This window comes from Xiphias gladius, chromosome 19 (assembly GCF_016859285.1).
Source record: "Xiphias gladius isolate SHS-SW01 ecotype Sanya breed wild chromosome 19, ASM1685928v1, whole genome shotgun sequence".
Classification (NCBI taxonomy): domain Eukaryota; kingdom Metazoa; phylum Chordata; class Actinopteri; order Istiophoriformes; family Xiphiidae; genus Xiphias; species Xiphias gladius.
Window position 1 is genome coordinate 1,722,081 of NC_053418.1, and position 13,602 is coordinate 1,735,682.

The window sequence follows — 13,602 nt, forward strand, 5'->3', positions numbered from 1 at the left end:
TTTTGTGGAAATTCATCTGGAAGTCAGTAATAAACTCGACTCGACCGATTCAACTGACTAAACAAGGCTCAGAATTGTGTCCGTGTCGATTAGTAACAAACTACAATGTTCTTTCAAGGAAACTCTCAAGAAATTCTTAGGGAAATAATGGACCTGTAAAATAAATTGTAACTGAAAAACGCCCAGTTCAGTGAACCTGGATACTGTCCTGGTCTTCGTGGAGAAAAACTGGCTGGAGTGCGGTACCACATTATCCGAAAAATAACGTCTATTATGAAATCAACAACACAGATGGATAATCATGGATAAAGGTAAGAGCCTTTGCACAGCAGTGTTTGAGCTTAATGCTAACGTCAGTAGGTATAATATTCAGCATGTTCACCATCTTATTTTAGCACATTAGCACGCTAACAATTGATAATTTGCACCAAACTCGGCGTGCAGCTGAGGATGATGGGAATGTCATTGTTATTAATCTTTTTTTTTTTTTTTTTGCTGATACTTGGTCAGGAACCAAAGTGTTGAACAAATTACTTTTTTGACCTGACGATCCCACTTGACGAAAAAACTCAGAGGATCACCAAAGTCATTACAATTCATCCTGAGGGGGGCATGAATGTCTGAACCAAATTTTGGGGCAGTCCATCAAATGGTTGTTGAGCTATTTCAGGCGGGACCGAAGAGGTGGACTGACTGACCAACCAACAATGCCATCCCAAGAGCTACGCTGCTACTATGGCTACAAAAGTACATATATATAATATAATAAACTGCTCATCGGTAAATACCAACGATGGTTCCTCCTCTCAGCCTCTGTTTGCGCCACTTAGTTTGTAGCGGTGATTTAGTTGCTTCAGTTTATATCAGAAAAAGCCATAAAAAGATTATACAGGCACCATAAAACAGCCGTCATTCACTCAACCCTTTCTTCTAAAATTTAATTAATAAACTACTCATTTGAAAAACAACGACATTTGGAAAGAAATATAACGCGTTTCATCAACATAAGCGAGAAACATTTTTATGGTTGAATGAATCAGCAAAGCTGCAAAATTACTCAACGTATCTGAAGAACCATCCGTGGCAACAGTTGTCATGTCAGTAGTAAAACCACCTGCGTCATTCTTCCTGTTGGTCCTGACATTCCCTCCCCCTTCAACAGTTGTCCTCAGCTCTTGCCACCCACCTGATTTAACCACCTGCCTGCACACCTGCCCCTCATTCCCCTCATCAGCTGCCACAGTATATACTCCTGCCTCCGCCCCTCACTTCCCTGCAAGATTGATGAGTGTGTCTACCACCTGAGCATCCAGCCATGCTCTTTTCTGTTTTTCTGCCTGTTATGCCCTTTTTCTTCCTCCAGACTTTAGCCCGACTGCAGCTCCTTGTCCCTCGCTTTGTTATCCTCTTTGACCTGACCAGCTGTTGAACTCCTGACACACTAAAAACCAGTTTTAATTCAACTTGCTTGCCCCCAAGTCGTGCGTTTCAGTCCACTGTCTGCAAAGCTAAGCCCTCTGCAACAATATTCACCGATGATTGATGTTTCTTTGGTTCAGTTTAGGCAACTCAAAACACTTAGTTAGGCGGTTAGGCGAGATTGGAAGGAGAGGAAGATTCCAACGGCGACCTGAAGCTCTAGACAGGACGTGTGGATTTCTTCAATATGTGACCGAAACACAATCTTTTCTTAGTCTTAGCAAACTGTTTTTGGAGCCTAAACCTAACCACACATGGAACGGTGGCCCAGTAATCCAGGGAATTACAATTGTATTTGACAATTCTGCAGAAAATTGTCATTAGATGTAACCCAGGGTTTCGTGCGGTTGTCCCATATTGATGTTCTTCTCTGGTGATGTGGTTGGGGATGCAGGGCCCCCCAGTCTTCAGCGTCAAAGTCCTGCACTTTGTACCATCACACTGACCACCTCCCCGCGACGTCTGTGCGAAAACGTAGCACTTTCCCGGATCAGAGAAAATGTTACCAGTGAGCATGATCCGGGCGGCAAACGTGTTTTTTATTTCGCCCAAACATATTTGGCAGAACCATTTGGTAGTTTATGAAGGGCTGTTTTGTCACGCTAGCAGCATGGCTCAGTGGACGGCAGTGCTGGTCTGCTGACGACAGCGATGGCACCGTTCATGCTCCCGGGAGGATGAATCCCACAGACTTTGCTGATCTCCTTGACTTTTCATGTCGTGCCACCGTTACACTCCTCCACACCGTGTCCAGTATTTTGGTTCATGACCAAATACCTGCAAAACTAGTGACATTCCCATCAGCCTCAGCTCTGCTTTAAGTTTAGTACAAATTTAGCAAATGTCACCATTCTATCAGGCTAATCTAAGATGGTAAATAAAAACCTGCTAAACATGCAGGCTAGCAATTAACTCAAAGCACTGCTGTACGGGAATGCAGCCTGACAGAGCCACTAGCGGTGGTGAAAGGTAACTAATTACATTTACTCAAGTACAGTTCTTAAGTACAGTTTTGAAGCACTTGTACTTTGAGTATTTCCATTTTCTGCTACTTTATGCTCCTACTCCGCTACATTTCAGAGGGAAACTTTTGTGCTATAGTTACGAGTCACTTCATAGACCCAGATTTTACATTTTACAAAATATATGATTACCCCTTAAAATATGTGGCATTGTTATAAATTAAACTACCCAACAGTATATAAAAGCTAAAATCATCTCTACCTCGACCAGCTGCAACATTAAAGTACCACTTGCATATTAATACGTCACCATAATGTTCCAATATTACAATTCCGTCCTGCATAATGAATGCTTTTACTTTTTGAGACGTTTTGTGGCTAATATTTAAAAATTCGAAGGCAGGATTTTTACTTTGTCGACTCCCCGTCCTGTTTGGGGGACAGGGCTGCATTTGCAGAACACTCAAATGATCGTGAAACATACAAGACCCGTCAACATATTGCTGGAGTATCTGTTGTGCCAGGGCCTCAGTGTTGCATGCCACGGATTGCGATGTTATGCTCTGGTATGCCATGCGAAGGGCCTCCTTCTGGGGTGTGTACACTACTTCTGACTGGTGAGCGTTCACTCTGGTCTTCCCCTCCAACTCGGGACTGTCCCGTTCCTCGCCGTCATACCCGGGGAGGGCCAGCTGCAGGAATCTGAGGCGAGAGCTGGGCCCGTCCCAACCGTCCCAAACGACTGCACACACAAAAAAGGATTTAACTCTTTGTCACAATTGTCCCCTCACACTCTGGCCTGCAAAATAAAACAGCACAAGACTCCTTAAACCAAACCCCCCACCCCCCCAACCCTCGCCACCCTCAACCCTGACCCACCCCCTCATTGTATCCACTCCCCCTCCTCCCCAGCCCCTACCTTTCTCCTGACCCCGGCCGCGTGGATAAAAGACCCATCAGAAGTATCGCTGGCCACATTTACAAGTGAAAGAGGCCCAATAATGGAGCGGTTAGGGAGAAGAATGAGGAGACAGAGGGGCACTCACAGATGTGGAGGTGGGTGGAGAGGGTGGGGAGGAAGGAGCAGCGTCCCATTGTTGCCCCCTCCCCCCGCCCCCAAATGGAGGGGAGGAAGAAGGGAGGGCTGGGAAGGGGTGAGGAGGTAAAGTAGGAGGTGAAAGTAGCTTCTTTAACTCGATTTGTGATGGAGGCGCCGAAGGGAGGAAAGAGGGGGAGAGAGAGGAAGGGGAGGAAGAGGAAAACAGATGAAGGAGGGGAGGAAGTGAAAGGAGCGGAGAGGAGGAAGAAGAAGGGAAGAGTAGACAGCTGGACCTCTCTCTCTCTCTTCTGCAGGGAGCGTGTGAAAACAGGCTCAGAGGTCATAAGAGGTGTGTCTGTGGTGGTCATCCTGGCATTAGTGTGTTTGTGTGTGTGTGAGTGTGTGTGTGTGTGTGTGTGTGTGTGTGTGTGTGTGTGTGTGTGTGCGCGCGTGTGTGCGTCATTGTCCAGAAGGACGGAGATGACGATACAGCAGCTTGGGTGAAGAGGCCTCTAAGCTGACCTTCATGCCCCTCCTCTTCCTCACACCGCCTGCGTGGCGGTGGAGGGTGGGTCGGGGTGGGGTTAATGAAGTCATCATGGCAGGATCGTGGTTCAGATGTGGCATATATAGGCGACGACGGGGCGCCGTTAAAGGACAAGGAGATGTTTTCCAAAATCTCGTCAGCGGGGCGGGAAATCGACAGGGCGGGGTGCCGATCGATCACCTCCAGCAGGTGACCCACCGCACCAGCAAACCAGAGCTGGCTGAGAAAAATTGAGTCAGAGTAGCTGGTGAAGTTTGGCAAAAACAAAAGGGTTTTCTGTCCCAGATCCAAAAGGTGTCTTGATATCAAGCGACCAAGAGACTTTAACTTTGTCAGAATTCAAGACGTCCCTTTACGGGAGAGAGAGGAGGAATGACATGCAGCAAATGTCCACAGTCGAACTCACACTGGAGACATTACATCATCGGCGAGTTCAACCCACAAACCTATGCTTTTGCACCTTTTAGCCTATTTGCTACTTTTCTTAAAACCGACAAAAACACAAGAAGTCTAACAAAACATAAGGTAACGCAACATAAAGTAACGTAACTTTGTAACAGGAGTCTACACCCATGCTACCGGCTCTGTGAAGCTGCTGTAACCTTAATGCTAACGTCAGCATGCTAACATGCTCACAGCGACAGTGCTATCGTGCAGGTGTTTGGCAGGTGTTTACGTTTACCGTGTTCCCCATCTTAGCTTAGCGTGCTAACAGTTGCTATTCAGCACTACACGCGAAATACGGCTGAGGCTGATGAGACCGTCATTAGTTTTGCGGGCGTCACTGGTCACAAACCGCAGAACTGGACAAAATGGAAACTGAATTGATTGGAGATTTCAGGTCAACTGTTTACGTGGGACGAGATTTGATACGGTCTGACGTATTTAATCAGAACAGCGGATGAATACGCCGAGCGTTCGTCTTCCCGAACGGCTATCGCATCTCTCTGGCACCTCCTTGATACTTTCCTACCGTCTAGGTGCCAAACAACGTTCAGTTCTTGAAGACGGTTTTTGTATTAAAAACAAACTCTCCGCAGAGGAGCAGTTCGGCCCAGAAGCTGTCATTTTTTGGGGAGGTGGAGAAACATATGTTCAGCACGCGTTTAGGTCAAGACAGAGATGAGAGAGAACGCAGCCAGAAAGTGACCGGGTTAAATCGTCAACATGGTACAGTTTTTATTTTCCTTTTGGTTTGGTTTAGGAAAAGGTTTCAACTACCGCTCTACAACAAATTGAAATTTCAGTCGGTTTGGCCTGTTTATTCGGACTGAGGGGGTTTTTTTTTCCACAGAGCGTTTTTATCCTGTTTGGACTTTAATACGATTTAGAATCAGAATATTAGGCCACAGGTAGACATACCTATACACAGCAGGAGATATTTGGTGGTCAACGACAAAAACACTCCAAAAAAAAAAAAAAAAAAAAATCACTGCTCTCAGCCAAGAAGTAGTCCTCCACATCAACCCCGTAAAACTGAAAGGTCTCATTTTTATACTCTGTGGTTTTTTTAGCACAGATCAAACAAACAAGCTATGACATGTTCATTAGTATTAGCCTTTGAAGTGCCGGTCGGTGGTCTCCGTTGGACAGAGCCAGGCTAGCGGTTTCCCCCTGTTTCTAGTCTTTATACTAAGCTACGATGACTGCCTGCTGGTTGCAGCTTGGCGTTTAGCGCGCAGACGTGAGGGAGGCATCCGTCTTTTCGTTTTAACTCTCAGCAAGAAAGTCAGTTGGTGCATCTCCCAACATGTCAAACTATTTCTTTACAGCTGTAATCTCAATATTTGTACAAAAAAAAAAAAAAAAATCCATCGTTCATGTCCAGTCCAAACTAAAAACTTAGATCAGCTAAGAACATTTATTTATCCACTCACTTATGCATATAAATCAATTATATCCATCATCAATAACAGCTGACCACTGCCCCTATGTAAATGAGTCACAGCTAAATGTCAAAAATCATCTTCTGCTGTGGGAACAAGTCCACTGGACTATAAAGAGTGACCCACACACACACACACACACACACACACACACACACACACACACACACACACACAGAATACTGAAGACCTCTGACACCTGGTCATATTCGATGGAGAAACTATTAATTTCCTGGCGGGGGGAGATAGTGGGGCTACGTCTCTGTCAGAGAGAGACCACATCTCTTCTGCTTCCTATTCAGAGCTCCAGGGAGGTGACAACCGGCAGCTCAGGGACAAAAACAACTATATGTTACTACTACAATGCTGGCAATGAATCCAGAAAATAGCTAAAAATGAAATTAAACCAAAAAAAACGTTCTCCTTCTTTACTTTACCTTAAATACCAAACTTAAACGCTGCATATGTAGCTCAGATGTGGGTTTGTATTTTGGAGATTCACTTCATAATTTGTGCTTCTTTTGACGCCGCTACATTTAAACCCCTGCAAGTTCTGGTTTAGCTGAACTGGTTCTACTGCTGTGCTAAGAGACGGCGGTGGAAGAAATACATAAGAAAAGTAGTAATGCCACAGTGGAGAAATACTCCTTATGAGTAAAATTCCGCCATTAAACACACAGCACATCGCGTCAAAATGCACTTTAAGTACCAAAAAGTAGAAATACTCATTATACAGAGTGGCCCATTTCAAATTCATATACATTACTGGATATCTATTGATGCATTAATATGTTAATCACCCTTATTTTGCAGCTGGTGAAGCTACTTTGAACTACTTTTATATACTGCTGCACAGCTTAATTTTTAAATGTCATAGTTTATGCGTTGATTGGATTTTGAATTGAGTTACTTTCCCCCGGTAAGTGTCGAACTATGTTTATCGAGAATATCACGAATGTGTGATATTTTATTATAGCAAACAAAGTGCAGAGAAGATGTGCCGAAGCCAACGTCTCTCACTGGCCGAGCTCTGTTCCTACAGCGTGAAGACAAACATCTTACAGTTAGTAAAGGACATTTCTCGTAAACAGGTCTCAAAAAGCAAAGAACAGTTTGTTGCTTGTTTAAAAATATATCTTTATTTTACGCTGTATTACCAGAAGCTGCATTTTGCCTCGGAATAAGCTTCAATCACCGGCACCTCAGTGGCTGAAGCTGGAAACTTAACGTTCAAAGCACACGGGAAGATGGCAGAATCACCCGCAAACACACAAACCACCTAAAGATAACGGCGGCTTCCGATAGTGGTGGTTGCTTCTCAAAATACAGATTATGGCGTTTAGCATGGCAGCTTAATGGTCTAATTGCCACTGATTATAGATGTTAAACTGCCTCAGTGCCTGTCCTCTGAGGGCACTGAAATCTACCTGCGAAAAAATGACTGATATTTGCCTGGAGTCTGGTGGAGGGTTCAGATGCAGCCCTCTCCCCGTGCGGTGCACCAGAGCGGCACAGTCGTGACAGCAGGTGACGAGGACAGCCGGGACACAGTCTAAAACAACTGTCGGGTCTCTGCAGGTTGATTTTCTTAGAAAGGAACAGAAACCACTCGCTGACCGAAAGGAGGGAAATCGATCTGAAGACAGATTCCATTTGGAAAATGAATAAATCTTCTGACAACACTGAGAGCAGAGAGAAATTCATCTTCATGTACCACACTCTTAAGTTCAATTAGGCAGGATTTTTATAGTATTTTAATTGTCTGGCTTGCTGCTGCAGTTCTTCGTGCAGCCATCATTTAATACAATGAAGAAAAAAAAAAAAAGAAAAAGTTTACAATCATTAATTAGTTGTAATAACCGCTTCAAACCTCATAATCAAAGTATTCATTTAGCCAGATTCATGCTGACTTACCATTACACACTCTGCCTTCACAATGAATGAGGAGTGATTGAAACAAACTGCTCTTTATCCCAATGATCCATCGGGTCCATTTTATCCTCCATAAGAGTAAAGTACACTTTGAGTGTGTTTAAAGACATACACCGTTGTTGCCTTTTACAATACATTTTACAGTAAACAAACACAATAAATTAGAACTCACTTATATACTTATGTGGGAATATATTAATTAAAAAGCGCCGAGACGCAGGTGAACCCTGCTTCACCTCTTCCACGCTTGGTAAAACGAAGTCTTTACTGCCACCTGATGGCAGAAGTGGTCATGTGCTCCAGCATCTAACATCAGGCCTGTTAAGAGAGCATCATTCCCTCTGCGGCCCCCCAGAGGAAAAATACTTCTACACACTTACATCTTCGATACATACCCCATGTAGCTTGGAACAACACATGGTGGATGCTGTTATTCTTTAGATTTAATCTAAAAGTCAGTGAGTGAAGTCATAAGTTGCACTTATTGAGGGATCTGATGTCAATGGTGGCTTTTATGAACAATACTGCGTTCTAGTACTTTGTTGGATCATCTTGGTTAGATTTGGTCCGGCACCAATGGTGGCATGAGCTAAAACATCTGCCCTACATTTGTGGCTTACAGCCTGGGTAGTTCTCTCGAATTTCTTGACCCGACATGGAATTGCATCCAAGTCACTCGACGCGGTACGTTTTATTTTAGTGTTAATTTTGCTCTTTGAGTTTAGTTCACTTTCCAACCCTCTTTAGATAAAGCTCACATTTTCCGAGATACAAGGTTTTTACCTGACATCAAAAGTCTCTTACTAAAGCACCAAGGATCTCTCGGCAACAAAATGTTTCCCCAAATTAAAACATTCAGACATTTAAGAACATCACATTTTTCAGGGAATTTTGAACATCGGATCCCATTAAGTGAAACTTTTGAAACTATGGACCACTATGAAAATCTGCATCAGTGAGAAAAGAGGCCGGGCTCTTTTCTATTGCTGTCGGCCGCTAGCAGATGAGCAAGGCACCAAACCTCCAGCTTGAATTTTCCAGAAGTTTCCAGCAGTGAATCGATAGGAGGGTGGTGTTGAGAAAAAGATAAATCAAGACTGGATAAATAATAACCATTTAAAAAAAAAAAAAAAAAAAAAATCAAGTAAGGACCTCCAGCTGCAGCCTTTGAAATCTGACACCACACTGTACCAAATTAAAGTTCATAAATGAAAGGTCCTGTTGGGTTCGAGGTAGAGTGTGGCATGACTCCCGGGTCAGACGCTGAACAAAGCTCAGGGAAGAAACTCTCCTGTGCTCACAGATGGACGGGCATCGACTGCGAAAGCAACGTCATCTTCGGGGAAACTCAGCACTGGATGCACAAAAGTGCTTTGAATCCAGAGGGATATGAGTTCGATTCCCTTTGATTCCAAGTGCAGGAGGCGTCCTTGACTCTGAATGTCTTTCTGCTCCAGAGACGCTGCCCTGACCTCTGAGCTCCATGTGGCAGAAACTGATTCAGACAGACTCAGAGCTCTGTTTCTTCCCTTTCAGTCTTTAAAAAGTAATAAAAAAAAAATAAAAAATAAAAATCAACACACAGCCCCCCCCCCCAGCTCAAAGGAAGATGTTGATTTTGGCAGGGACAGCCTTACAGCCGGTGGTGGAGAAGTACTGACCCTGGACGGGAGTGTAGGTCATGTCACCCCCTACTGCCTCCACCACGTCGCTGCGTGCACAGCTGCCCCGCTGGCAGAGCTGCGAGCGGGCGCAGCGCTCGACGTGGCGTCGGCTCAGCGGCAGGAAGGGAACGAAGCGGGTGATCAGATTCTGCTGGATGATCCTGGACTGGAAGAAGCCGCCTGGAGAGAGAAACTCACCTCAGTTTCCTTCATCTAATAACAATGCAACAGTAACTGAGCCTGTGCACGGCAATATGCGGGCAAATTAGCCCGTTTGCTCAATCGGAACAAAGACAAAGTAGCCGTTTCATCCGTGTGCGACGTTTGGCTCCTTATTGGGCACCGCTGTGGTGCACTGAGCAGACTTAGTGTCATTTCCAAAATATTATGGCACACTAATTATTGAATATGGATGTGAATTCTCTGTTCCGTTTTTTTAAATGAAATATAAAACTGAATCAAGTTAGGCCTGTTAGTCATTTCACAGCTATTCTAGTTCAGTCCTTAGTCCAAAGACATGTCACAAAATAGTGAGGACTGCCCATCACAAAGTCCAAGGAGATGTCTTCAAGTTGTTTATGTCGTTGGACCAACAGTCCAAAATCCAAAGCCTTTCAGTTTATATCACACAAGACAAAGAAAAGCAGCACGTTTTTCATGATCAAAGTGAATCTGATGAGTCAGTTTTAAATATAACAGGAATACGAAAGACTACATGTAAACAACAGAGCTCTAAAACCTTTCTCAGGACTATCCTGATATAGAAATCACTAACGTAATTCTAATAAAGTCATGGCTTTTCTCTCTCGTGTCTATAGTTTGTGTTCTTTAAATATCTTTCTGAAGCGTATGAAAAAGAAGAGAGAGCTTTGCGCACAGTGCGCACCACTTACTTGTGTTGTTGTTGTAAACTGTCTGTTCGATGGCCTCCTGCAGGTCGGCCAACCTGATCTCCTCCCTGTCCTGTCCAGCCCGCCGGTTCTCCAGAGCCAGTCTGTTTATCGCCTCCTCTCCTACGGTGCTGCAGGAAAAACATACAACACGTTGCCATCGAACAAAGAACTGCCAAGGCCAATGCTGTCCACCAGGCATATGATGCTGACTGGTTTTTGTTGCTGAAGCTTCCTGAGAAAACTAGTCGCCCTGAGAGATACATTCAACCTCAACCTTCTCATGAACTTTGGATACTTTTCTGCTGAAAGTCCAAAAACAAAGTTTCCGCTGTTTTTGTTTCATACCGACTTCAAAGCGGTTTAAGAGACATTTTGACTGGCAAGAAGAACTTTAGTTTAATTTTAGAGTAACTCCAATGTTTAGTTTCTAGAGTGACAGTCAAGTTAGGAGATTTAAAAACAAACAATGACTTATCGAGTCCTCTGTCTTCCAGAAATTAAGATGGATGGTAAATTTTGGGCTCCACCAGCAGAGTCACAACAATTTCTGTGTTGTCGACATGCCTCCCGGTGCGCGTGCGTGTATATTTGCGTGTACCTGATGAAGATGTAGATGGCCTTGCGGTAGTTGGTGCGAAACACAACGTGGGAGGGACCCAGGAAGGGTTCCAGGACATCGATGAGGCCCGGAGGCATCTTCTCCATCTCGTCAAAAATGAAGATAGAGCGAGCGCACTCCGTCAGGTTCCCCTGCACCCAGCTCCTCAAGTCCTCCTGCCAACCACAGGAGGGATCATTTAGTCCCGACAGCATCTCCAAAGGTTGCAAATGATGAGCAAATTTTCTTTTGTCCCCTCCGTGGTTTCTGCAAATTAGCGTCGTTTAACGTGCGATAAATCCGAGTGAATCCTACTTCTTAGCATCTCCCAACACATTCAATCTCTTATTTGTCTCAAACCCGTAATTACTCCTCTCGTCCGTAGAATAAGCGATTCAGTCAAAACTTAATCACACTGTGACAGTGACCCCTAACTTACCCTGTACTCATTGACGTGCTGGTGTAAGGGAAAGTGCAGCGTGGGAACCAACTGGTGGACGTATGGGCTGCTCATGGCCGAGCCGTACAGATGATTTCCCAGCATGGAGCTGACCAGTGTCTTTCCTGTCCCACTGGAGCCATGGAAGGACAGCACCAGGGGCCGATCGGGTTTTTTTTCCTGAAGGAACCTTGCCACCTCCTCTGACACGATGTCCTGGGCCAGGTGTTGGCCGTAGACATTCTTGTAGAGGTCCCACTCTAAGTCTTGTTATGGTGAAAATAAAGACACCTGTGATGTTAATGTTACCACTAATACTCATCAGCTGAGTGGCTAAAACATAACATGTCACATTGCTTGTGTCCCTTTTCAGCAAAATACTTCAAGGAACTAAGAAAACACAGAAAGTAAAAGTCCCCTTTGGCGCAGGAGAGCAAAGCACTACCCCCCCAGCACTTTTCAGGGCCAGGCACAATGTCTGAGGGCCTTATTTTAGACCCTGGTCCCTTCAGCCAAATCAAAGGTAGGGTTCCTGGTATGGTTCCTAGGCCACTGTGGTACAAAAAAGCCATCGGATTCAAGTTAGGCTCCCGCCACCAATTTGGTGGTTCCAAAACGACTGGTAACTCATCAGGTATTTCAAACTTAACTTGAGTCTGAGCTTTGTGATTTTAAACACCTGATGCTCCCTCTGAGCTCAGGATGACTCGGCCTTTGCTGCTTTTATTTTGACCACTGTTTTTTTTTTGTTTTCTTTTTTTTTTTTTAAAAATCCGTGTCCGTGCAAGACCAGATGGGTGGTTGAAACTCAACTGTGCGGCCCGCAAACCCCTCCTGCACGTGTTGTTCACGTGCAGCATCTGAATGAATACTCAGCATAGCAGGGAAGACAGTCACCCTGAAACGCCCCCAACTAAAGTAAATATCCTTGTCTTCTTGGCAAAAAAACCTGGATGATTAAATCCGCTAGACCTATTTGCGATAAATCAAAGGAAGATCCAGTAATTTTTTATGTATTTTTTTTGCTAGTTTATAGTTGTAGGCTAAGGATTTAGTTAGACTAAATAATGCCGCCTTTTTTATATTTACAGAAGCCGGTTATTTCTGTGTTGTTCAGCCAAAACTCCCACAGTTGCCTTTAGTGGGCTGAGCTTAAGTTATTTCTGTTGGATTTGCTGGAGGGGGGGGGCATCAGGCGCAGCAATGGGCCAACAGGCCTGCTGAAGTGTGTCTGATCCATTAGTCTATCCCACTTCATGCGAATATCTGGGAACAACATGCTGCCACACGGTTACGTGAAACACGGAGCCGGTCAAGTTTTCTTTTGCTGGTGGAAAAGGAAAAATGGAAAAATTCTGACAACGGGGGGAAACCAACAGGAGAATGACTTGGGGGTCTAAGTGTTTAACGTCGTTCACAGTGTTACAACATAGTGGGGGTCGAAAACATTCAACCCCAGCAGGACCTGTCCCAGAGGTTGGTATCAGACCAGGTCAGGTGTGGACCCTCGGTTTGGTTTGAGTTTTCCTCCCATTTTACTCTCTAGTCTCTCCAGTCTAAAGTTTCGCGGGGCCGGTCCTTTTCTAATCCCTCTCAAACCCATCATTTCCCGTGTGTTTGAGCCCAGGCGGCTGCTCTCGCGTTTCTGGGCTGCGTGTGGGGGAAACTCCCACCCAGCGCCGGGGGAGCCAGCGACGGCGATCCGGACCCGTGTTCTCCCGGGCGGCGCGACGGACCACTAGCCGAGGCAGTGACTAACTTCTGGCGACAGTCCTGGCCGGCTCCCCGCGGAACGCCGTAGACTAAACTGTCAGGGTAGCTGACCCACACGCCTAACAAAACTTTTCGACTACCTTCGAGTTACCGAGCGGGGGACAAAATACTCCGCGCTATTTGTACTTGTCTCTCGTCTGCCCGGCTAGCTTGCTAACAGAGAGTCGGCCGCCGTTAGCTTGGCCGCCACGGGCGCGTATCTCTCTTACCTCTGACACTCGGCTTAAAGTCGCAGTCGCAGCTGTCGGAGATGGTGCAGTAAAGTTTCTGAAAAACGGCGCCGGCCGGGTTGTACGGGGATAAAAGCAGCGCACACAGGATGGCCAACATTTTTACCTGTCTGCCGGCAGACAGAACAACCCACCGGGACCCTCCTGACGATGACCGGTC

At 45.2% G+C, this 13,602-nt stretch overlaps 1 protein-coding gene across 1 annotated transcript; it reads right to left on the reverse strand.

The window, feature by feature from the left end:
* Positions 1 to 8,999: 8,999 nt before the first annotated feature.
* tor2a (torsin family 2, member A) lies at positions 9,000 to 13,602 on the reverse strand. Its single transcript, XM_040154458.1, has 5 exons — positions 13,422 to 13,602; positions 11,440 to 11,705; positions 11,001 to 11,176; positions 10,403 to 10,530; positions 9,000 to 9,689 (listed from the first exon to the last, which is right to left on the reverse strand). Exons 1-5 carry the CDS (start codon positions 13,540 to 13,542, stop codon positions 9,445 to 9,447), a joined length of 936 nt encoding a protein of 311 aa, XP_040010392.1. The 5' UTR covers positions 13,543 to 13,602; the 3' UTR covers positions 9,000 to 9,444.